This window comes from Panthera onca, chromosome B4, assembly GCF_046562875.1.
Source record: "Panthera onca isolate mPanOnc1 chromosome B4, mPanOnc1 haplotype 2, whole genome shotgun sequence".
Taxonomy (NCBI): domain Eukaryota; kingdom Metazoa; phylum Chordata; class Mammalia; order Carnivora; family Felidae; genus Panthera; species Panthera onca.
The window spans coordinates 62153765-62179977 of NC_138345.1; the positions used below are offsets into that span (position 1 = coordinate 62153765).

General features: G+C 38.8%; 1 protein-coding gene across 1 annotated transcript in view; it reads right to left on the reverse strand.

Annotated features, from left to right (window-relative positions):
* OVCH1 (ovochymase 1) overlaps window positions 1-26213 on the reverse strand; it is an 81602-nt gene that overhangs the window by 39091 nt on the left and 16298 nt on the right. The window contains exons 9-18 of the mRNA XM_078449211.2: window positions 24227-24360; window positions 22899-23039; window positions 22665-22795; window positions 21597-21690; window positions 19962-20090; window positions 17828-17902; window positions 16710-16890; window positions 10545-10617; window positions 9679-9874; window positions 6117-6268 (exon numbers count right to left, since the gene is read on the reverse strand). Of these exons, the coding sequence (XP_078305337.2) occupies window positions 6117-6268; window positions 9679-9874; window positions 10545-10617; window positions 16710-16890; window positions 17828-17902; window positions 19962-20090; window positions 21597-21690; window positions 22665-22795; window positions 22899-23039; window positions 24227-24360 (1306 nt within the window). The remainder of the gene's footprint in view (window positions 1-6116; window positions 6269-9678; window positions 9875-10544; window positions 10618-16709; window positions 16891-17827; window positions 17903-19961; window positions 20091-21596; window positions 21691-22664; window positions 22796-22898; window positions 23040-24226; window positions 24361-26213) is intronic.

Sequence of the window (26213 nt, forward strand, 5' to 3'; positions counted from 1 at the left end):
GGATTTATTCCAGTGATGCAAGGATAGTTCAACATACACAAATCAATGACTATGATACACCACATTGAATAAAAGTTTGAAAATCATATTACTATCCCAATAGTACAGACAATGTATTTGACAAAATGCAACATCCTTTCATGCTAAAAACCCTCAACGAATTAGGTATAGATAGAGCATATCTCAACATAATAAAGGTCGTATATAACAAAGCCATAGCTAACCTCACACTTGATAATGAGAGGTTGGAAGCTTTTCCTGTAAGATCAGAAACAAAACAAGGGTGCCTACTCTCACCATTCCTATTCTATATAGTATTGGAAGTCCTAGGTGGGGCATACAGACAAGAAAAATAAATAAAAGGAAGGAAGGAGTAAATCAGGAACGAAGAAGTAACATGGTCTTTATTTGCAGATGATATGGCCTAAGGAAATCCTAAAGACTCCATCAAAAAACTGTTAGAACTAAAAACATACAAACAAAGCTGTTAGCACTAATCAATAAATATAGTGAAGTTTCAGGATACAAAGCAAACATACAGAAATTGTTGCGTCACTACACAGTAATAACATATGAAAAAGAAATGAACAGGGGATTAAGGAAGACAATTGTTGTTATGAGCATAGGGTGTTGTAAGTGTTGAATCACTAAATTCTACACTTCAAACCAATACCCCATTGTATGTTAAAAGTAACTAGAATTTAAATTAAAACTTGAAAAAAAAAGAAATAAAACAGTAAAGGAAACAATCCTGCATACAAAAGCATCACAAAATACAATACTTAGGAATAAATGTAACCAAAAAGGTCAAAGATCTCTACACTGAAGACTGTAAGACTTTGATGAAAGAAACTGATAAAGACACAAATGGAAAACATATTCCCATGTTCACAATTAGAAAAATTAATATTGTGTCCATACTAAACAAAGCCATCTATAGATTCAATACAGTCCATTTCAAAATTTCAATGACATTTTTCACAGAAATAGAAAAAATAATCCTAAAATTCATATGGTCCACCAAAGACCCTAAATAGCCAAAGCAATCCTAAGAAAGAACAAAGCTGGAGGCATCACACTTCCTGATTTCAAAAATAAGTTACAAATCTATAGTAGTCAGCATACTATAGTACTGGCATAAAAACAGACACATAGACAAATGGGATAGACTCATGAGCCCAGAAAAACCCTCACATATCCAGTCAACTAATATTTTCCAAAGGAGCAAAGAATACTCCCTGAGGAAAGGATAATCTCTTCAACAAATGATGTTGGGAAAACTGGACAGCCATAAGCAGAAAAATAAGCCTATTGTACACCACTCACAAAAAATTAACTTGAAATGGACTAAAGACTGAAACATAAAGCTACAAATCATAGAACCTGTAGAAGAAAACATAGGGTAAAATGTCCTTGATATTGGTCTTGGCAACAATTTTTAATTTTTTTTTGGGGGGGGGGGATATGAAACCAGAAGCACAAGCAGCAAAAGCAAGAATCAATTAAGTGGACCTACATAAAACTAAAATGCTTCTAAACATCAGAAGAAACAATCAACAAAAATGAAAAGGCAACCTATGAGATGGCAAAAAATATTTGCAAACCATGTATCTGATAAAGGGTTAATATCTAAAATATATAAAGAACTCATACAAATTGATAACAAAAACCATGCCAACTAAAAAAAAAATGGGCAGAGGATCTGAACAGGCATTTTTCCAAAGAAGATGTACAGAGGAGCAATAGGTACATGAAAAGATGCCCAGCATCACTGATCATCAGGGAAATGCAAATCAAAACTACAATGAGATATCACCTCACACTTGTTAGAATAGCTATCATCAAAAAGATAAGGCAAAAAATGTTGGCCAGGATGTGGAGAAAGAGAACCCTTTTGCACTGTTGGTAGGAATGTAAATTGGTATATTACTATGGAAAATAATATAAACATTACTCAAAAAATTAAAAATTAACTACCATATGATCCACTTCTGGGTATATATCCAAAGGAAAGAAAAACAGGTTATCAAAGAGGTATCTGCACTCCCACATTTATTGCAGTTTTATTCACTAGCCAAGATATGAAAACAACCTATTTTTCTATCAAAGGATGAATGGATAAAAAATATATAATATACATATATATATATACATATATATATATAAAATATATGGAATATTATTCATCCATGAGAACAAAAGAAATCCTTCCATTTGTGACAATGTATGGTCTTTGAGGACATTATGCTAAGTGAAAAGTCAGACAGCAAAAGACAAATACTGTAGGATATCACTTACATGTGGAATCTATAAAAGCTAAACTCAAAGAAACCAAGAGTAGAATGAATAGTTACCAAGGGTAGGGGAGTAAGGAAAATGGGGAGATCTTGGTCAAAGGGTACAAACTTCCAGTGATAAGATGAACAATTCCAAGGATCTAATGTACAACATGGTGACTATGGTTAACAATACTATATATTTCAAAGTTGCTAAGAAAGTAGATCTTAAGTGTTCTCACAAGAAAGAAATAGTAATTATATGAAGTAGTAATGGAGGTTTTGGCTAACTCTACTGCGGTAAGCATTTCACAATACACAACTGCTTCAAATCATCACATTACACATCTGAACTTATACAACGCTATATGTCAATTATAGCGCAAAAAAGCTGTAAAAAAAAAAAAGCCTTAAAACAGATTTTCTTCTTAAGAAAGTCTAATTTTCAATCAGCCCCTCTTTTTTAAAAAATTTATTTGAGGGAGAGAGAGAATGCACAAATAGGGGAGGGGGAGAGAGCGAGCACTGTCAGTGAAGAGCCTGATGAGGTTCTCAAACTCACGAACCATTAGATCAAGACCTGAGCGGAGGTCGGCCACTTAATTGACTGAGACACCCAGGCGCCCCTCTTTTTTTTTTTTTTTGACACAAATGTACTTAGAATCAAACTAAATCCTTTGTCTCCTCATAAAATAAACTGAGTTGATGATATATTTGATATAGCAGTTTATTTTCTATGAAGAATCTCACAGAAGAAATCCTAAAGTGGGAATAGGGAGATAGATTCCCTAGCCTATAATGTAGAGCAATGAACATTTTCTCTGGGCCTAATTTTTTTCCTTATGAAACAAGGTTATATATACTGATGACCCCTTCGAGTTTGAAATGGTCTGATGTGTCAAGTCAGGTTTTTTCCTTAAATAACTTATTCATGCAGTACCAATACATACCAAATACACAATTTTTCAGGCAATTACAAACATTCCAGAGCCTGTCTAATTTATCTGTTATTTCCCTTACCTATCACAGGGCCTAGCATACAGTAAATATTCAATCAGCAAATGGTATCTATTTATTTGAAAAAAAATATTCAGTGCCTATTGTGAACTAGGCATTCGGAGCAAGAGAGAGTATCAACAAATTAGATGGTGATAACAGCTATAATGAAAATATTTAGAATAGTAGAGAATAAAGGCAGGTATTTGTGCATGCTTACATGCACGTGTACGTGCATGTAGTTTCAATAACATCTGAGTGGATACATGAAAGATGAGAAGAAGCTGGGTTTTCAAAAACCAGGAAGAATAGCATTTTATGCAGAATTGATATCTGGGCTAAGGCCCCAAGTTAGGCAAGTTGTGTGGTCAGAAAGTAATCAGTGTGGCTGAAATATGTCAGCAAGAGAAGTATGAAATAGATTGGAAAATCAGCAGGAACAGGACATACACCACTCTGTGAGGACAGAGATGACTTTGCAGGTCAAAGAATTTGAAATTTTAAAAACTATCTAAGATGTGTTGTGAGCGGAGAAGCACAGGATTCTACACTGCGTCGCCGAAACTCCGTGTCTCTGCAGTCCAACATTCTAGCTCACCTTCCTGGATGAGAAATCACATTAGTAGGTCCATTACCTCTGAGCACACACAGGAGGGTAAAAATCAACTACCTGATAGAAATGCTTGAGCCCATATCATCAACGTTTCTGAAATCATCTTGCTAGTAATTTAGTGTTCTTAACTAGTCCCACTTATTAGCCAGAATCTCAACTCCTCTATTTTCTTCCCCTTGTATTGGCAGCAAATTCAGTCATGATGCAAAGTGACAGTTTGATGTAGCTGAAATACATGCCCACCGAGGCCACAATATTTGGGTCACCTCTGACATGGACCTAATTCCCTCCCCAGTTCTCCTTTGCTCTCTTGATACAGAATAAGGTGTTCCCTTAATGTCAGATGCTGTCAAACATGACAGAGACAAAGAAACCATTTGTGATTTCCTTGATTCGAAGCACAGAGGAAAACCATCCCTCAAAAGGGGAAGAATAAATGCATTCATTCAGAGTACTTTTCTATTTGATTTTTATAACATGGCATTTCTGTCCTCTGGCAGACATTGTGAGTGCCCTTCCCATATTTCTCAAGTTTTCCAGTCGCCATCTCGGCCCTGTGCCTGAGGGCTCTTCCTCTCCTCCACTGCATCCATGAGACAGGTCAGAAGTGTGCAAAGTCCTGAGGAATTAACAGACTCCTCCCCCAGCAGCCCTGGAGCTATGACTCTGAGCAAGTCCGGCTCCCTCACCCCTCGGATGGGACCACACGTGCTGGATTTTGCATTGCTGCAGGATCAAGCTCAGTCCCCTTACTGTGGGAGCCGACTCAATAGCACATCTTCCATTTCCTGCCTTCCCTTCCCTATACTGCCCTCCAGACTTTCTGACCAGGGATAGCTGCACTTCCTAAACAGACCATTGTACCTGAATCCTTGTCTCAGGGTCTGCTTCTGGGGAATGCGAATTAAAACACTCAAAAAAGGTTTTTTTAGAAAACAGAATCTAAGTAGTACTTGCCACCACCAAAGTGTTTAACTACCATCCGTTGATACTCAGTGTTAAGAGGGAACTTTCTTCCTTTTCACCTCACATTTTCACATGGAAAGACTTCCATCTAGCTTAACACCCAGTTTTCTCCCATTGGTTCATGTTTCTTGATTAAGGGGAAAGACTATCAAAAAGCAGCACAGACTAGAGACATATCCTCTCTTCCCTCTGTACTCTAGACCAGTATGAAATGACAGACCTGGAGAAGTAGATCTTCCCTGTAGACCCCCAACTTTCCCATCAGTTGGTTGCCTCAACTCCAGACTGAATACTGAAGGTGGGCTACAGACCATTAGAAATCCTTTTTGGTTGTATATCTAAAGTCACATTCCTCAGTTGGCTTCTTGGATATTAAAGCTGGTATTTTACAGTCTATTTGTCTACATTCTGTCTTCCTCTTAGCTGATTTGAACTTGCCAATAGCATGCTTGTGCAACTGACATGTTAATATATATCTGCACTGCTTTTGCCTCTAAATATCACTGAAATTAAACTATTGTTTTGTGATTTGTTTTCCACTACGTATGAATAACACTTTTTCAAAGTTTCTCATTTTCTTCACGATTATTTTATTTTAATCTGAAAATTAAGAGTGAGTACATAGGAGATATTAATATTAATTCAAAACAGTAAAAAAACAGGGCACCTGGGTGGCTCAGTTGGTTAAGCATCCAACTTTTGCTCAGATCATCATTTCAGGATTCATGAGTTTGAGCTCCACATCAGGCTCTGCGCTGACAGCACTTGAAGCCCGCTTGATCTCCTGTCCCCCTCCTTCTGCCTCTCCCCTGTGCATGCTCTCCCTCTCTCCCTCTCCAAAATAAATAAAAACATTGAAGAAAAAAAAGGTTTAAAAAATAAAATAAATTAAAAAACTAAAAACCTTAACTCATAAGTAGGATACACTGACTTAGAATCCTTCTCTGCTTTGTTCCTCTTTTCCCACAGCCTTACATCTCTCTGAGCACATCTTCCTTCTTGCAGGCCAGTTAGCAGTGCTGCTGTCCCCTGTGTTCTCATGGGCTCCTCGGTCCCCACCTGCTTTCTGGCCCTCTCTCCATCTCAGCAAGTGTGGAGTCAGGAACTCCCTCTTCCCATTGTCCTACTGGCGTTCCTGGAAGGGTGTGGTGTGATGCTATCAGGCACAGGCTGTAATGGTTACCTGTGGTTCTGAGCATGTCTCCTAAGGAGAGTCTCCATCAGATGACCCTGGATCTTCCTTTGCAAAATCAGAGTCATCTCACCTGACAGAAATCCTTCCCTCCAGAGGTTGCAAAGCCAGCACAGATCATCCTCTCTGTGATCCCTCCTGGGTGAGAGCGGTAAGCGTGTCCACAGACCTCTCTTTCTAACACAAGCACCTGAATCTGCTGCAAGCGCCTTGCGAGGCCGCCACCTGCTTAAGAAACAGATTCAGAAATACAGCTTCTTAATGAAGTAAACAACACATTATGTTAAAAAGACATATTTAATTTCAGACTTCCTTTGCAGTAACGTAATTGCAATCACTCAGTTTGGCCTGAGCTGATGTTAATAAAAAAATGTGTTGGGCGCCTGGGTGGCGCAGTTGGTTAAGTGTCCGACTTCAGCCAGGTCACGATCTCGCGGTCCGTGAGTTCGAGCCCCGCGTCAGGCTCTGGGCTGATGGCTCGGAGCCTGGAGCCTGTTTCCGATTCTGTGTCTCCCTCTCTCTCTGACCCTCCCCCGTTCATGCTCTGTCTCTCTCTGTCCCAAAAATAAATAAAAAACGTTGAAAAAAAAAATTAAAAAAAAAATGTGTCTCACATAGGGTGTCTTCATTTCCCAAATGTGGCATTTTGGTAAAGGAATACATTATCAAAAGAACAAAACCAGAAACATTTTTTTTCTAGTTTATTTTTGATTTAAAGGTTAGTGTTTCAAACATTGTTACACAAAAATTCAGAAAGAAAAATTCAGCAAGATATGGATTTGTGTTGTATAGGATGTATATGATTATATATTTTAAATGGTATATTTACAGATAAAAATATATTATAAATGTGAGAACATATTTATAAGACTTCCTAATATAAACCAAAATCATATCCCCTTTTCCTCTATTGTCACTGAGACTAATCTCAACTCCATTTTGAAAGGACTAAAAATGGTGGTGCTTGCGTGATTCAGTCGGTTAAGCATCCGACTTCAGCTCAGGTCATGATATCACAGTTCGTGGGTTTGAGTCCTGTGTCGGGCTCTGTGCTGACAGCTCAGAGCCTGGAGCCTGCTTTGGATTCTGTCTCTCTCTCTCTCTCTCTCTCTCTCTCTTTCTCTGTTCCTCCCCTGCTCATGCTCTGTGTCTCTCTCTCAAAAATAAACATTAAAAAAATTTTATAAAGGACTAAAATGAAGGCTACAAGGCTAACAATGAACACTACAATACTTCTCATAACTGACCCTCAGGCAGGACTGTATTAACATGTATTCTGCATGACTTATTCTATCACTTTGGATTCATGGCTAATTTTAAAAAAGCTTAGTATTAGCAAGTACCTTATATTTGTACAGTAACTTAATATTACTCCAACCCAATAATACAACATTGTGAGGTGGGTTGTTCACATATATGATCACGTTGACCTCACACATGAAAAAAACACAAGAGTTTTGAAAATCTGATCTCACAGCACATGTGGGGCAAAACTAGCACTTAAGCCTAAGTTGGACTCTAAAGCTCGTGCTTTTTAATGTATCAATCTAATACATAAATAAATTTAATGATTTTTGAAATCCTCTTTTTAGAGACCATTCCTGCCACTGGTCTTTACCATTTCTTAAAATTAAGAACTCATTTTCTCTCAGATTGAAAGAATGAATTCGCCTTTCCTAAGACTGTAAGTAAGCACCTTTCACTTGTCTGGTGGTCACGGAGGTGGTGACGGTTGAAAGTGTCAGAGAATGGGCACATTTACTCAAGGTCTTGGAAGCCAGTCAGTCAAAAAAAAATTTACTGAGCATTTACTCTACGCTAGGTGCATCTGTAGCCCTGGAGGAGAGTGCAGAATTAGGCACCTGCCGCCACGAGGCTTCCACTCTAACGGAGGAGATGTGGAGAATGATTACATACACTAACGTCAAAGTACAATCGTGTGTGATGAAATGATAAAACTGGGTGGTGCAAATGTGACGGAAGGGCAGTCCTGAGGCAGCAAAGTGATCGGAGGAGGGTGTGCCGTTCTGCGCTGCGAGCAGAACGATGAGGAGGCAGCTGGGAGAAGACTGAAGCAAGAGTGTTCATGGGGCGCCTGGGTGGCGCAGTCGGTTAAGCGTCCGACTTCAGCCAGGTCACGATCTCGCGGTCCGTGAGTTCGAGCCCCGCGTCAGGCTCTGGGCTGATGGCTCGGAGCCTGGAGCCTGTTTCCGATTCTGTGTCTCCCTCTCTCTCTGCCCCTCCCCTGTTCATGCTCTGTCTCTCTCTGTCCCAAAAATAAATAAAAAACGTTGAAAAAAAAAAAAAAAAAAAAAAGAGTGTTCCAAGCTTCAGAAAGCAGAACAGGTCTTGTGTTGAAGAGGAAGAAAGAAGGCCACAATGCCTGAAGCGGACACAGGGAGGAAAGGAAGTTGGAGAGGTAAGTGAAGGCCAAATCACAGAGTTTTCCAAGTCAGGCTAGCAGTTCAGACTTTATTCTAAATGTAAAAAAAAAAAAAAAAAAAAAAGAAAAAGAAAAAGAAAGAAAGAAAAAAGAAAAAGCACCAAAGAGTATCAGCTGAACCACGCTGATTTTAAATCCTAGCTTTGATAAGTACTAGTTATGGGATCTTAGCAAGTGACTTAAATCTCTTGAGCTATAATATCCTCATTTACAACACGGGGAGGATAAAACCTCCTCATCTGGTGGTTGGGCAGGTTTGAGGAACATGCAGAGTGGCTGGAGGTGGCACAGTAAAGCTATGCTTGCAGACAAGCAGATCCCAAATAAATGACACACAAACACAAGGAAACCATCTTCTACAGTGGAAAGAGGCAAAACGCAAACATCAACACGTTCAGATCTGCCAGTATTTTGCTGTGGCTTTAAGAACTCTACGATCTAGACCAGCAGTCAGCAAACCACAGCCAGCAGACCAGTTCTGTGCCAGCCCCATCCCCAGACCTCCTAGTAATGACGTGTACACTTTGAAATGGCTTCTAAAAAGCCCCAGAGTAATATTTCGTGACACATGAGTATTATATGAAATTTAAATTTCAGGGGCGCCTGGGTGGCTCAGTCGGTTGAGCATCTGACTTCAGCTCAGGTCATGATCTTGCGGTTTGTGGGTTCAAGCCCTGCTTCGGGCTCTGTGCTGACAGCTCAGAGCCTGAAGCCTGCTTCAGATTCTGGGTCTCCCTCTCTCTCTGCCTCTCCCTGCTCACACTCTGTCTCTCTCCTTCAAAAATAAATAAACATTAAAAATTTTTTATTTAAATTTCATAAATAAACTTCTACTGGAACACGACCACATCCATTCTGTTAGATGTGTATGTCTATGGCTGCTTTGCACTACAATGGCTGCTTTGCACTACAATCCAACCCAGAGTTGGATAACTGGGACATGGAACATATGGCTTGCAAAGATGAAGAAACGTATTATCTGGCTCTTTACAGATCTAACGTCCCTATAATAAGTCACCCTGAAGGAAAACTATAAAAGTTCATTCTCTAATCACCTATGACTAAATAAAACATGGGTTCTATCTTTCAGAGAGAAGAAAGGCTAAAGCAGGTATTGCTTGGTATCATTTCCATGCCAAGTTTTTTAAATTAGCAACTGGCAATAATGTTTATGCAAAAGTAAAATGTTCACCTTCACTAATGCTTCCCCATCCAGTCACAGCACAGATCTCAGAGGAAAAGAGTGGCTCCGTGCTTTCTGGGAGACACACCGGCCTCACGACAGAGTTGAACGCCAGAGGAGAGCTCAGTTGTATTAGGGCGATGTCAGAGTCGAAGCTCCGGCTATCAAAGTCTTCATGCACCACAACGTGCTTGGCCCTTCTCACCTGTATCAGTGGTGAGCAAGCGAATTACAAGATAAAGTCAATGAGTCAAACTACTTCTTTGCATAATAGTCCAAAATAAACCTTCAATCTCTGTATTGCCATGCATCAGCAATGAAGGTGGCTCTGTACTGAATTGAAAAGGGCAATCTGTGTTTGTAATTTGCAGGAGGCCATGAACTTTCTGAGGACAGTCCTGGAGAAAGCAGGCTATGTGGACCTTGTACACAGACTTGAATTTACACTTCCTGACCTGCCTCACTTAATTCTCTGATGTAATTGTGAGCTCAGATTTTGTATTTTTTTTTATTGAAAAAAATTTTTTTGAATGTTTATTTTTGAAGGAGAGAGACAGCATGAGCAGGGGAGGAGCAGAGGGAAAGGAAGACACAGAATCCAAAGTGGGCTCCAGGGTCTGAGCTGTCAGCACAGAGCCCGACACGGGACTCCAACTCACAAACTGTGAGATCATGACCTGAACTGAAGTTGGAGGCTTAACCAACTGAGCCACCCAGGGGCTCCACAGATCGTATCTTTAAATGTTGATACATCTGGTAACTGTATAGGGACACTAGGAAATGGATACCTAATTACATATTTTAGCTAAAGGTATTCCCCAGCATGTGATAACACTTAGGATAAAGGCAGAATGACCCTTCAAAACATTTCTCACCTGCTCAGTTGATTCCTTCAGGGTTCTGTCATGGTCCCCGGCAACAATGGTCCAGAAGAGTGGATTATTTTTCCTGGAGAAAGAACAAGAAAAATTTGACATGAGGAGTCATTTTTTTACCATTTGATCTAACCCCATGGGGCTCTACCAACACGCACTGTGTTTAGCTCAGCCAAATGCCACTATTCCCCTGTCTGGTGCCTTTGTGTGATCTCCTGCCTGGGAAGGTACACCACACCTCCTGATCTACCTGTAGAGTTCTTAATGATGCATCCTGCCCCTTTATTTTGGCAATAAAATGAACTTGGAGCCCCTACCAAATATCACCAAACATTATTTTTTTAAGTTGAAAAGTTAAAAAGAAAAACTATAGTTTACTTTCATTTCACAGTGATATTAAGAATACATAATGAGGTAGCTTCTGGCCTATGTTTTACTGTTAAAAGTAGCCAAACATTATCTTACAGGAATACATCTCAAATTGTTTTCTTTTAGCAAATCACCAGAATTAATGGAACAGAGGTTAAAAAATTTATCAGTTCACAAAACAGGTAAAACTCACCTATGGCACCTATGAGATTATTTTGGGGAGATGATGATTGGAAGAAACACAGGGAGCTGCTGGGTGTTGGCAATATTTTGTCTTATGATGTGGGTACTAGTCACGTGGGTGCTCACTTTGTGAAAATTCCTGTAACTATAAACTTGACATTTGCACCCTTTTGATATATTTCAAAAGGATGTTTTAAAAAATTTTAAATCAATATCCATTAATCTGCCACATCAAGATTTTCAGCTGAAGAAATATGTGAGGTAAGAGTCCCTCAATTGTCACAAATATTATCACTTCAGCTTGGAGATTCTTTAATTTTCCAAAATTTACTTTTTTCCTTAGGAAAAGCAAGGTTATTGAAATTATTTTTTCAATACACTTTATTCAAAGGAAAAGTTTCTTCATATACATGGGCATCTTCTGTCTAGTCTTAACCATGTTCATTTCAATTCCTTGCATGATGAGTCTGACTTATTCATGTGTTTCAATATGACTTATTAAAGGAGCCTACTCAGGTAAAGTGCTTGGCAAATACCTTGCAGATGGTAATGACTCCATAATGGTAGCCATTATCAGTGTTATTATCTGCCACACACTCTAAGTGAAGGATTAAACTTTATTTTCAAAGTCACCCTCTAAATTAGTACTTGATAGTAAAGAGACTTATTTTCTAAAGCCACTCTACTTCTTTAGATAGAGGATAGCGTGCACAAAGGAATGAAATTATAAAAATCATGGTATAGTTGATAATGTAGATCACAACTTCTAGTGAAGTTTTATGTGCAGTCATCAAATTTCCTTTAATTTGGTAGAAAACTGTGTAAAAAAATTGTTATGACAGAACATACATGTTATGAAGGAACAGAGTCTGAGTTTTTCCAACAGTAGGATAATAGCTCTAAGTAGCAACTGATGGATTTCTCCATCCTATCTCCCCCCTTGCGCACAATCAAATTCATTTCTTATATCCTTAGGGTCTTATCCCCAATCCAACAATGGGACATATGCCACTACTGCTTTGGGAGAAGAAATAATTACTGCTGAATTACAGAAAAAACAGTGGCTGAAACTTAAAAAATTTAGGTCTTTAAGAAAAATTTAGTCTTTAAGACTGAAAGATTCCAATGTAGAATTGCAAAGTGAATTTAGTTCCCTACAGTAAAACTCCCAAATGACCACAAAGACCAGTGTGAAGTCAGCAAAAGGAAAATACCAGTTTTCCCTAACTGTGGAACATTACCTGGGAACTTCTTACAAACACAAATGTTGAGGCCCCACACCAGACTTATAGATTCAGCAACCCTCCAGGTGATTCTGGTTTATGCTAAAGTTTGAGAACTAATAAACTAATATTAAGAGCAACCAGTGCCAGCGAAGCCATGGGAGGTGGTCCAACGTTGCTGTTATCCTTAATGTCTTTGGAGTGCTACCCAACACTGTGAAATAGGCTGGCACCTAGTGCCCTTCAGCAAAAATGATGTCTACTTCAGCTCCCACACTTTGCAGATCTCCCTAGCTGGCTTATCCCACATGGCAAACTTCCCTTATCAATGGATTTGGATATGTGGAAGCCCTCTTCAACAGAGGATGGAGCCCTGGGTGTCTACCAAGTCAATGAAGATGATCCGGGAGAAACAAGTCCATGAAGGAATCCACTGCAGAGTTCCCACAAAGGCAGAGTATGAGTGGAACATACCAATTTTGTTACTCTGGCCTATCAAACACTTCTGGTGTAAAGAGCCATATACTCCAAGGAATAACTTCAAAAAGACATTTCTCTGGCGAAATAAGTCAGGCAACTATGAAGAGTAAAAGAAAAAATGAGGCACACAGACATTTTCTGTATCATTATACATATAATGATACAGATTTTGTGCAAAAAATAATATATATGGTATATACAAATACTATAAAATAGACCGTGTGCTTAAATATTAGTGGGAAATCATGGGAATGCAAGCTGGTGCAGCCACTCTGGAAAACAGTATGGAGGTTCCTCAAAAAATTAAAACTATAACTACCCTGTGGCCCAGCAATTGCACTACTAGGTATTTATCCAAGGGATACAGGTGTGCTGTTTCATAGAGACACATGCACCCTCATGTTTATAGCAGCACTATCGACACTTTATAGCAGCACTATCGAAATGTTTATATCGACATGTTTATAGCAGCACTATTGAAAGCATGGAAAGACCCCGAATGTCCATCGATGGATGAATGGATAAAGAAGAGGTGGTATATAAATACAATGGAGTATTACTCAACTATCAAAAAGAATGAAATCTTGCCATTTGCAACTACATGGATGGAACTGGAGGGTATTATGCTAAGTGAAATTAGAGAAAGACAAATATCATATGACTTCACTCATATAAGGACTTTAGGAGACAAAACAGATGAACATAAGGGAAGAGAAACAAAAATAATATAAAAACAGGGAGGGGGACAAAGCATAAGAGACTCATAAATATGGAGAACAAACAGAGGGTTACTGGAAGGGGTGTCGGAGTGGGGGATGGGCTAAATGGGTAAGGGGCATTAAGGAATCTACTCCTGAAATCATTGTTGCACTATATGCTAACTAATTTGGATGTAAATTAAAAAAAATAAATCAGATTAAAAAAATAAATATTAGTGGGAAATCAGATAATTAAAACATTGTTAGTATTGATCACTTCTAAAGAGGAGGAATGGATTCATGAAATGGAGAGAGTATTTAGATTTTACTTGATAACTTTCTTTAAATGCCTTTATCCACAAGCATTACTATTATAAAAATCCTTTTTTTTTTTTTTTTTTTTAAGAAATCAAGAAATCACCAATGAAATTGCATACAAATTCCTTTTGTGGTCAACTTTAGTGGTTCACAAACATTTACAGCTGACTGTGTTTATTAATGTCAAATGACTCATCAATTTGAATATCCCCTTTGTGAAGAATGGTCTTGCTATGGTATCTTGCTGCAAGGTGTCTGGTTAATCACATAAATTCCCAGAACAGACTACACTAGTTGACAAGGGAATCTGACAAAACGTCGTCTGTGCCTTGAGCTTCAATACTAATATTTGTCTTTTCTAATACATTAATTGTTACTAATTAATCAGCTACTATTGAGGCTTCTTTTCCATGATACATAAAAATGAATTCTGATAGAATTACTTAAAATGGGCATTTCCAAGGGAGGGAAAGCCTAGAATGAATGGTATTGGACTGAGTTGGAAACATCCACATGAAGTCATGTTTAGCTTAATACAGATACAGAAAGATAGCTATATTTACAGAATGGGTTAGTAACCATAGCTATATTTCCTAGCTCTGTCAGCTGAGAGGACCTAGTGCAATAACACCCTAGTAGCAACTAGTACACGCACCACTTAGACCTTGATTTCTCATACCATTCTCCAACAAAGTAGACCAGGGCTCACTGGAGAAATGACTGGTTCTAGGACTGAGGAGGGAATACATCAGATAAACCTGGAGCATTTTGTAGTGTCACAAATGGATAGGGGCATGTCAAAAAGATAAGAGGTGACCCTGAAAGAGCTGACACTGGTCAAAGCTGGAACAATTTGAGCAACAAAATAGATATGTAGTATTTTAATGTTATTTTTTTTAGAGAGAGCGTGAGGGGGGGGGAGGGGTAGAGAGAGAGGGAGACACAGAATCTGAAGCAGGCTCCAGGCTCCAAGCTTTCAGCATAGAGCCCGATGTGGGGCTCACACTCACAAATGGAGAGATCATGACCTGAGCTGAAGTCGGACGCTTAACCAACTGAGCCGTCCAGGTGCCCCTGTAGTATTTTCAAATAAATATCCCTGAATCCATACCGATATAAATACATTGTTTAACAAATAAATCAGGAAGAATAGACATATCTCCCATACAGAAAAATTTCAAACAATTTATGTAGACACTTTCCACTCAGGAGGTGAAGCTTAATACCCAATGCCTCAAGTGGCATATGACTTCTGTAGTTTTCCTCTTCCAAAACCATAATCCCAGTAAAACCATGAGGAAATAGCAGATAAATTCAAATTGAGGGACCTTCTACAAAATAACAGATGAGTACTCCCCCAAACTGGGAAGGTCATCAAAAACCAGGAAAGTCTGTGATACTTAGAGCCAAGAGTAGCCTTACGTGACATGCCGACTAAATGTAATGTGGTATCCTGAATGGCAAAGGGAACTGCAACCACAAACACCTTGAGACAGAGGAAATGCAGCATGTTTGAGGAATGGGGCTGGCCCATTATGAGCAAGCAGGGTCAAGTTTGGGTCAGATAGACAGATAGGAAGTGGTTCTTCATCATGGCTGTACATTGGAATCATGAGAGGGTTTTTTTTAAGTTTATTTATTTTGAGAGGAGGAGAAAAAGTACATGAGCAGGGAGAGGGGCAGAGAGAGAGAGAGAGAGAGAGAGAGAGAGAGAGAGTGAGAGAGAGAGAATATCCCAAGCAGGCTCTTGCACTGTCAGCACAGGGCCTGATGCAGGGCTTGAACCCATGAACCATGAGATCATGACCTGAGCTGAAATCAAGAGTCAGATGCTCAACCTACTGAGTCACCCATCTGAGGAGTTTAAATAAAAAATAAAAAATTAAAAAAAAAAAAACAAAAAACTGCCCATGTCTAGAAGTCACCAACAAGTGACTTTAGTTTGGAAGGAAAATGAATTAATTACAGTTATACAAAGGCACCTAGCTTATCTATACACCATTAAGATAAGAGCAATGCACAGTAAAATAGAAACTACAATTCTTTTACATTATCAAAACCAAGAAAAACCAAACAATGTACTAGTTTTAGGGATTCACAGATGTTAAAATTAAAAAAAAACCCCATCAGTATCATAAATACAAAATTTAGCATAGTGTCTTCCTCTTGGCAGGGGTCCTAGGGGGTCTTAAGAAGTGTAAAGAGTCTTCCTAAACTGGGTGGCAAGGACACATATGTACATTTACTATTCTTTAGACCACATATGTGTCATGTGCAGTTTTTCATATCATGGCATAATTCACAATTTAAAAACCCTGAAAATGTTAAGCAAAATTTTAGTCCATTGGTAGTCCAGTGACCAATGTGGTAGACTATCCTACTGTGCTCTCCACTATTTGGACCATATTTTAAGAAAAACAACACTAAATCAATCCAGAGGAAGTTGTACCATATGGCAAGGTATCTGGAATTACTGACAAACAACAGAATGATGAGCCCTAGCTTAAAGATGAAATTAAGGGGCAATGTGAGAGAGATCTTCAAGTATAGGGAACACTGTTATGTGAAAGAAGCAGACTAAGTTTTTGTTTTCCAGAGCTCCAGTAAATTTAGACCAATAGGTTTCTGCTAAAGAGAAACAGACGTGTGCTCAACATAATAATCAGAGATTGCCATAAATGAGATGAGCAATTTCATCTCAATTTCATCATCAATTTCAGCATTTTCCTCACTGACATTGTTTAAGTAGAGGAAACGGCTGTATAGAAAGTCGTTGAAAGATTCCTGCTTTAGAATTAGTCTGGATGACTTTATTAGATAATTATACTTCTACCCTAGGCATGGCCATAAATACATGCTAAGTACGTTATTAAAATATCATCAGTTTCACTCACGATTGCACACAATGGGCTGCAGTGAGAATCCAGGTTGGGTCGAGGATGGCACCTCCACACTGGTGACTGCCTTGAAACCTCACACCCACCTGCCATGGCCAACAGTGGGGACAGGCTTCCTCCCCCACTACAGTTCTTCTGGAAAGCCATTGGAGACTAAATGGAGGGATGCCACAGATACCTATAGCAGAGAGGATGAAATTAATGACCTATCCAACTGAAATAAGAAAGAACATACACCTCCTCCAATAGCTGACAGTAGTAATTTCCAAATATCAGATGAGCTTTATAGAGATATCAACTCCCTAACATCCACCTCTGAGGAATCTGATTTTAAAAGCTTGCCTTGGTAACTCTGCTAAGCAATTAGGTTTTTAGCTACTGGCCTACAGAGTAATATTTACTCATTCATTCAATAAATAATTTTAGTGGTTGGTACTGCCAGGCAATGTTCTCGATAGTGATGTTTTAGGTGTCGCTGATCTATCAGTGAATAGAATAGACAAAAGTCTTGGCTGTCATGGAACTTACATTGTACTGGGATGGGTTATTTTTGTTGTTGTTGTTGTTGTTGTTGTTGTTGTTGTTGTTAACAGAGCATATAAACATATCCTTGTTTCTTCTCTCTCTCGTGGCATTTTCTCCTATTACAGCTCCCTGTACAACTTTCTATTATAGCCCATCTAGGCCATATTGAATACATGCATATAGAACAATGAAAGATCATAATTTTTGACCAGATACTTCAGATTACAAGTAAAAGTTGCCAGTGTGTTCCAAAATGAAACAAAACAAAAAACTTTGTTTTCTCCCTTTGCCTCAAAATGCATAATCATATATTAAATATGGATTCTAGGAAGATATTTTAAATATCAAGTTTGCACAGGTGCAAATGAGGACAAAGAATTACTCTCTGCACCCTTTTCTTCTAATCATAAAGCTTATTTCTTCTTCCCTCTATTTGTATGTGTATATGCAAACCCAAACAAAATTCTGGAAGTTTCATGGACCTAAATGTAAAACTCATTCTTCTTCATTGTAGAGTTATATAAAGGTAAAATGAGGCTTTCCAAAGAAGAAAGATTAAACAGGTAGTAACTACATGACCATCAACTCACCATATGGAATAAGTTTTGCAGAAGATACAAGATTGGTTTGGGGAGGTGATGTTGATCCAACTTGGTTTGAAGAGTCTACGGAGAAAACATTTTTTTAATTGAAAATATTTAAAGTCATCTACACTAGCTGACCCTGCTTGCTTATCCTGGTCAATCATAAAACCACTCTAATGTTGATTTCAGTACTACAATCTTTCCAGTGCTAAATGCCAGATCCCATAGATGTGATTGGTTATATTTTTCTTAAATTCCTAGTGTATCTGACCCTTTGAAGCATTTCTTCCTTCTTTGGCTTCATTAAATTACTCTCTTGATTTTCTCAAAAAATCTACGACCATCTCTTCTCAATCTCAGTCTTTTTTTCAATATCCTATCCTCCAGCCTGCAAGATATTCCACAAGGTACAGTTCATAACCCTATTACTATTCATTTGCATATATATGACTTCCACATTTCTCTCTTAAGTCTCTTTTCTGAATTCTAGATGTAGAATATGCTAGCTATATTCATCTGGATCTCCCACAAGCTCATACAAATCCACTTGTCTCAAATGAAACCAATTGATTTCAAGAGTCAACACGGTCTTATGTTTCTCTGTATCATTTAGTGGCTTACCATCCACCTAGCCACTCAAGCTAGAGTCCTCAGAATCATGCTGGAATTTTTCTACTTTATATATCACCTTTGCCACAACATATCTGATCAAGGACTACACCTAAAATAAATTCTTACAATGATTTATTCATTGCTCTCCTTGTAAATTCACTAATCTCTGCCTAATCTTTGTCTCTATCTTCTACATTACTACCAACGTTTGAGTTCTGGCTCCACCTCTTGGCAGTTATGCATCTTTGGGAAAGCTACTTAACCTCTCTGAACTTTATTCCTTCATCTGTGAAAAGGAGAGCACTGTATAAACCTCTTAGGTTTGTAAGGAGGAATAAATGTGGTAATGCATGTGAAATGTTTAGTCTATACTTGGTACAGAGCAAGTAATCAACAAATGTTAGCTGGCTATCCTATCACTCTGGTACCTAAAACTGAATGCCCTGAATCCACCATGATATGACTCTTGCCTCTTCTAACATTCCAAAACTTGAACACTGCCAAATTATTTGTAGTTTTTTGTACATCACCCATTCTTTTCCATACTAGGGTCTTTAAGGAATGATATTCCTTCCATCTTAGTAAAGGCTGCTTTATTTTCTAGAATGGCTAGAAAACTATAAATCCTTCAAAACCCTGCAATGTCCCAAAACAGAGACAGTCAATCTCATTTCTGAATTGCATTCTCTAATCTAAATTATCTACTTTTGATACAAGGTGCTTAAAGTGTTTTTTGATCATTGAGTGGATGTAGTTTCTTAGCTTCACCAGAGGTTCTTGTTACAGCACAGATTCCTGGGCCCCATCACAGATCTACAGAACCTAAATCTTCAGGAGTGGGCACAGGAATCCGCAGTTAAAAATTTTTTTAATGTTTATTTAATTTCGAGAGAGAAACAGAGAGTGAGCAGGGGTGGGGCAGAGAGAGAGGGAGACACAGAACCTGAAGAAGGCTCCAGGCTCTGAGCTGTCAGCACAGAGCCCGATGTGGGGCTGGAACCTATGAACTGTGAGATCATGACCTGAGCTGAAGTCAGATGCTCAACCAACTGAGCCACCCAGATGCCCCAGAAATCTGCATGTTTTGGGGCACCTGGGTGGTTCAGTAGGTTGAGCGTCCGACTTTGGTTCAGGTCATGATCTCACGGTCTGTGAGTTCAAGCCCTGCACTGGGCTCTGTGCTGATAGCTCAGAGCCTGGAGCCTCCTTTGGATTCTGTGTCTCCCTCTCTCTCTTACCCTCTCCTGCTTACACTCTGCCACTCTCTTTCTCTCATATAAATAAACATTTAAAAAAAATGTTTTTTAAAGTAGGCTCCATGCCCATGACCCTGAGATCAAGACCTGAGCTAAGATCAAGAGTCAGATGCATAACCAACCGAGCCACCCAGGAGTCCCAGGAATCTGCATTTATATTTTGTCACCAAGGTGTTTCAAGCACCCTAAATTCAGGTAAACATGGCTAAGTGATCTTCCGTATAACTATTTTCACAAGCAAAAATAATTACTGTGCTAGTGCTTATCCTCACCTGAGAGCAAAAAGGTGAAACTAGCCTTGAAGCCTCGGAAGTTATTTTCACCATCACTTTTAAAATGAATCACCAGCATATTATGAGGACTGAGTATTGGAGTAGGGTTTAAGATCCCACAAAGTTTAGCTGTAAAAGTTTTGGGAAAGTTTGATTTACAGTTACAAAATTTTTTAAGTCAGAAAACAGAGGTAAAACATTATCTAATTTTTTCCCCAGCAATTCTGGTTTTCTTTAACTTTGGTTTGTAGGCACACTTTTCCATTGTATGTGGGAGTGAAACACTAGTTTCAAGATAACTATGTGTTGTAATTTTATCTCATAGAAAAACACTCTACAGATAGAGAAAAGACATCTGATTTTTAGCATGCATAGAAATGTCAATTGACTTTTAATGTACACAGTGCAAAGGGGTGAGTTAAAGAAAATCCCAAACTTTGTATCCTCCTTTCAAAGGGAAGGTGGCTATGCTTTAATGTAAGTAACACCTGAAATCTGCTTCACTTGAAGCCCACTCTATACAGATCCTATTCAGCTGGATGAGGGGGATTGTGCCTCCACTCAGCTGCCCTGAATATCCAAACATTCCCAACCCACCTATATTCCTGGGTCTCAGACCCACACTGACATCTAAGGGACAAATAATAGGTATATTAAGGGAGTGGCTGCACAGCTGGAAGAGATAACTTCTTATACTAAGTAAACTGGTAGGTCAAAATGCAAAGTATATTTGAAGTTTTCAAAAATTAACTTTTAAGATTCAAGTAGAAACTATAGTTTTGGTTACTTTGGTTACTTTTGGTTACTTTTTTGGTTACTAGACTTTTCAGTTACTTTTTTTGGTTACTTTTTAATACAAAAAGGAATTTAAAAAATTACCTTCAGTAACTGCCAAAAATGTATTCAATGTTACTATTTCCTTTTTCCCTGGGACTTCACATTCACCTTCCAAATATTCTGAAACATTCTCCAAATTTTACATGTTTCTATTAAAAATCTTACTGGTGAGGGGTGCCTGGGTGGCTCAGTCGGTTAAGTGTCTGACTTCAGCTCAGGTCATGATCTCACATCTTGTGGGTTCAAGCCCCACGTTGGGCTCTGTGCTCACAGCTCAGATCCTGGAACCTGCTTTGGAGTCTGTGTCTCCTTCTCTTTCTGCCCTTCCCCCACTCGTATGCTGTCTCTCTCTCTCTCTCTCTCTCTCTCTCTCTCTCTCTTTCAAAAATAAATAAACATTAAAAAAAATCTTACTGGTGGGGCAGCACCTGGGTAGCTCAGTCAGTTTAGCGTCCAACTTTGGCTCAGGTCATGATCTCATACCTGATCTCAGACCTTGTGGGTTCGAGCCCAGTGTCAGGTTCTGAGCTGACAGCTTGGGATTCTGTGTCTCCCTCTCTCTCTGCCCCTCCCCCGTCTCATGCTCCTTCTCTTTCTCAAAAATGAATAAACATTAAAAAAAAATTTTTTTTAATCTTCCTGGTGAATCCATTGTTGGCTCATCGGTTAAAGCTAAAGTTTTTTGACACGTGAGTTTCCAGAATAAGAAATCCTTATTCTCATTCAACTTTGTGTCACCCAAGGAGGCCAGTCAGCGTTACAACTACTCTTGTTCTTTACAGATGGAATGTTACCCACCTAACTCGTGCTCCTCTTCAGGATCACCATAAATCACAACAGCATCATAAATACAGTTCGGGCTAAATTCAGTGATAAAGTCCTCAAATTCCAACTGTGCCAATTAGAAACATAACCAGAGAAATGGTCAAGGAAGAGAAGAGATGAACTTTAAAAGCTTCCCTCTGAACATGAAAAGGCTGGCAGTTACCCCTCCTATTCTATTGACAGAAGCGTAAGTAATTGCAGCCTCTTTGGAGAGCAATTTGGCAATGACTATGAGGTTTAAATGCACAAATCCTTTGACACAGAAAGTCCGCTCCTGGGAATCACATACATCCACATGTGCCCAAATACATGGACACAAGAATGTACTACCACTGCTGGTAAGGGCAAAGACTGGAAATCCACTAAGTGTATATTATTGGGACCTGACTTAAATTATGGAATATCGGGGCCCCTGGGTGGCTCAGCTGGTTGAGCGTCCGGCTTCAGCTCAGGTCATGATCTCACGCTTTGTGAGTTCGAGCCCCGTGTCGGGCTCTGTGCTGACAGCTCAGAGCCTGGAGCCTGCTTCCAATTCTGTTGTCTCCCTGTCTCTCTGCTCCTTCCCCACTTGTGGTCTGTCTCTGTCTCTCTCAAAAATAAATGAACATTAAAAAAATTAAAAAGAAAGAAATTATGGAATATCACACAATATAATGTATGCAGTTAATGAAAAGTGCTCTGTGGACTCATTTGGAAAGATCTTTGAGATCTTTTTAAGGAGAAAAAGCATTGCTAAGCAATGTAAATATATGCATGTTTCTAAATGCTCAGAAGATCTCCCTAGGGACACTCTAGTGTTGCCATTAGGAGGTATGATGGGTGTTAGATGAGAAGGAGGCCTACTTTTCGATGTATTCTCTTAAACTGCTCAAACTTTTCAAAGCACATTTATAGATCCAGATGTAGGTTGATATATTTATATATGGCAGCAAACTGAAGCTCCTAGTCATAATGGCAGTTTCATAGCCAGGATGAAGCAAGTTCTGCCTAACCAACACAGCTAAGCTCTCAATGAAGTAAAGATCTTCCTTAGCTGCTTACCTTTATAATGTGTTTCTCCGGAGCACGAATGAACCAATGACACTTTACATTCATGGGATACGAGTCAGGATAACTGGCAGAGTGAATCATCCCTTCTTCCACCAATACAGCTACACTCCCACAGCCTGAACCTGTTGAAGTGTCAGGGAAATCCAAAGTGAATGGCCAAAGGCATTCCCTCTTCCTTATCCCCATATCATATAAAAACATCAGGAAATTGAATATCTGAGATACCAGCTTCTGAGTTCTTCTGAACAGCAGTAAATGTAAGCTCAAAGCTGCTGCCACTGTTTTCTGGATCAGAAACAAATGTAACTGTGGCCTCACTGGTCTCAGTCAGCAATGGTGAAGGCAATTTATCTCCACAGACCTTACCTTAAAAGGAAAAGAAATTGAAATAGCATTACTAAAAATGTCACAAACTTGTTAATTTTTTTTCCTAATACTATGTTCCAGGAACTCTGTGTTCTCAACCCACCAAACTATTTACTGGTTAATTTATTTTTTCCACACTGTCTGTATCTGTGCTTTTTCAAACTCAATCTCACATGTCTAAATTCTTCTCATCCTTCAGGGCCTGACTCAAAGTCCAGTTCTCATAAACCGTCCTAAATACCCACTGAAGTAAGAGGTACCTTTTCTGAGTCACCACAGCACATTTCCTATACCATGTCATTTTCTACTTTATGGTACACGCTTAGATACCTTATCAGACTGCAATTGCATTAGAGCAGAGTCTGTTTTTACTCCACATATGTGTAGGACTTGATATGATATCTGGCACATAGTTGATTTTTTAACAAATGATTGGTTGAAAGAATGGTTCCTAGGTAAATTGCAGGCCTGAATGTGAAATCATTTAGTCAATGAATATTATAACCCTTAGCACAATACCTTATCTACAGCATCCTGTCGATTTGCAATAAGCTATTTGTCCTAATCACTGGCCTAGGGAGACCTAGAGACCAAGGTCTATACCAGCTCTAGAGATCTTCTATCAAGATGCTTAACACATAATATTTCAATTAAAGTTATCAATTATGCTTATATAGTGTATAAGTGGTATTCCACAAATGACCTGAAATGATCTATTGTCATGGGAGAAAAGAACATTATAAAATAATGTGAAGTTCAATGTGTATAGTTATTATGTATAAATGAATATACAGTACCCCAAAATGTTAACAGCATTTATCTCTAGGTGGTAGGATTTTTAATGGTTTACATTTTCTTCCAGTTACTTACCTGTCTTTACCAAATTTGGCAAACAGGCACCCACTTTTGTGATAAAACCAAAAAACAAAATAGATGTTGCCTTGAAAGGAAGTTTCTGATAATTGTGAGATCAATGTCATTCAAAACTGCTACTCAACCTGAGAAGGGAATAGCTCACTCAATATGCCAGTCATTGGTTCCTCTCTTACCACGCACATCTGCCCCTTCAGGAAAGGGACAGCATACAAAGTGTTCTATGGCAGATATCTAACTTCAGGTCCCTTTGCACGTCTTCAGTTGTTCAGATACTCTAACATGACAAGAAAAAATAAATGTAACATACGTACTAATAAGCACTCCATTGCTTGATTGTAAAGATATATAGCCATGGTCACAACCAACTTGATTTTGTATGTCTAAGCTTGCAAATTTTATCAGGATAATTTTATCTTCTGGTACCATTATTTTCCACATACATGAGCTAGACAGGGGAAGGTGGAGAAAGTATAATAAATGGGACAGTCAAGTGTGACAAATAAGATCTAATATATGGGCTTTAGCTCATAACTTACCAGTAACAAAAATCATAAAGACTATTAGAAGATAAAAGGCAATGGAAGTTCCTTATGTAAGAATAATTTGTATAGGCTCAAATTGCTGGCATTTATCCAACAAATAGAGGCGTTAATTAGAGAGTGGCCGGAAACCACCCTTTAAATTTCATTCAGTTATAAAATGCTAGGATTCTGATCTGTAAATTGAAAACCCTAAGATTCACCTCTTTGTTCTAACTTATTAGCCTAATTGAAAATTCATAGTTTTCACCCAGAAGTCAAATTATGGGTCATGAATTATGGATTGATCATGCTGCATATGTTAACTCTAACCAGCCACATCCTCCAAGGTCAGCCTGGATCTCAGTCTCTGCAGGTGCAATGTCACCTCCCTAACTCCCAGTAAGGTCAGCTGTGACCTTTTATTAACATCTTTAGAAATATGTCTAAACATTTTGAAAGGAGTCTTACATAATTTAACACATAATCTTTTACTTTTATTTTCCTACACGAATTTGTATTATTAAAGAAAAGAAACCCCAGCAGACCGTAAATCCTTAGCATCTTTTGTGCCTCACATTCATTGGGCTGCAAAGCACTCTTACCTGGAATCTAACATGTCAGAACAAACCTCTTTCTAAAACTTGGCAGTCTTTCTCAACAGACTTAGACCTTTTTTTGTTGTTGTGTTTTTTTTACATAATTTTTTTAAGTTTATTTATTTTTGAGAGAGAGAGAGAGAGACAGCATGAGCGGGGGAAGGGCAGAGAGAGAGAGAGGGAAAGAATCCCAAGCAGGCTCCACACTGCCAGCACAGACCCCAAAGCAAGGCTCGAACCCACAAAACCATGAGATCATGACCTGAGCCAAAACCAAGAGTCAGACAACTTAATTGACTGAGCCACCCAGGCACTCCATCAACAGCCTCAGACCTCTTAACAGTATCACTGCCCTCTAAGTAATAAGTGTTCAGGACTGTAGGAGTTATCCAGCTTTTTAATGCCCTGTTTCCAAAAACCAAATGTAACAATTCTTACTAAATATCTTCTCAACCAGAAACTCCCTGCTTTACTTTTTCAAGTCCATCATCTTGAACATCGAGGTCAAAATAGGCTGCTTAAATATTATTAAAATCCCTCTTTAAGCACTTCAATTTATAAAACAATAAGCTGTCTAAAATATTACAAAGCTCACTTTTTTAGGCACTTCAATTGAAAAAGCACTCCACATCTATCATCCTTATTGAGGCTCTTTATAACCCTCTGAAGTGGGCAGGGAGAAATTACTCCCCTTATTCCAAATAAGAAAACTGTCATGATATTAAAAGACTCATCACACCTCACACATAATAGGAAATATAGGTTGGGCTTTATGGCTTCAAAGGCAAGTACTTTCTCCTGTTCATCAAATTATTGTCTACCTCAAAATCCCTACCTCAGTGATAGAAAACAGATTTCAAATCATAGGCCAACCTGGTTTGTTGTTAGTGACTGCTGTGTTGCAAAGGATTCTGAGGTCTAATCAAGCTAAGTGAGAGAGGATTACCAAAATTAAGCTTTGATTTACCTATTCAAATGTTTATTGAGCATTATTATATGCCAGGCACTGTTCTAGGCTCTTAGAAATGCAATGTCTCCCACAGGCATGAAAGGGGAGAGATGACCTGAGTGTCCTTTATCTGCCAGGTCTCAGAATCTAGGTACCACCCAGCAGAATAAAGATAGGCTTGGAGGAACTGTGTAACTCCTTGCTCCTTCTTCACATTATTTGTTTCTATCTT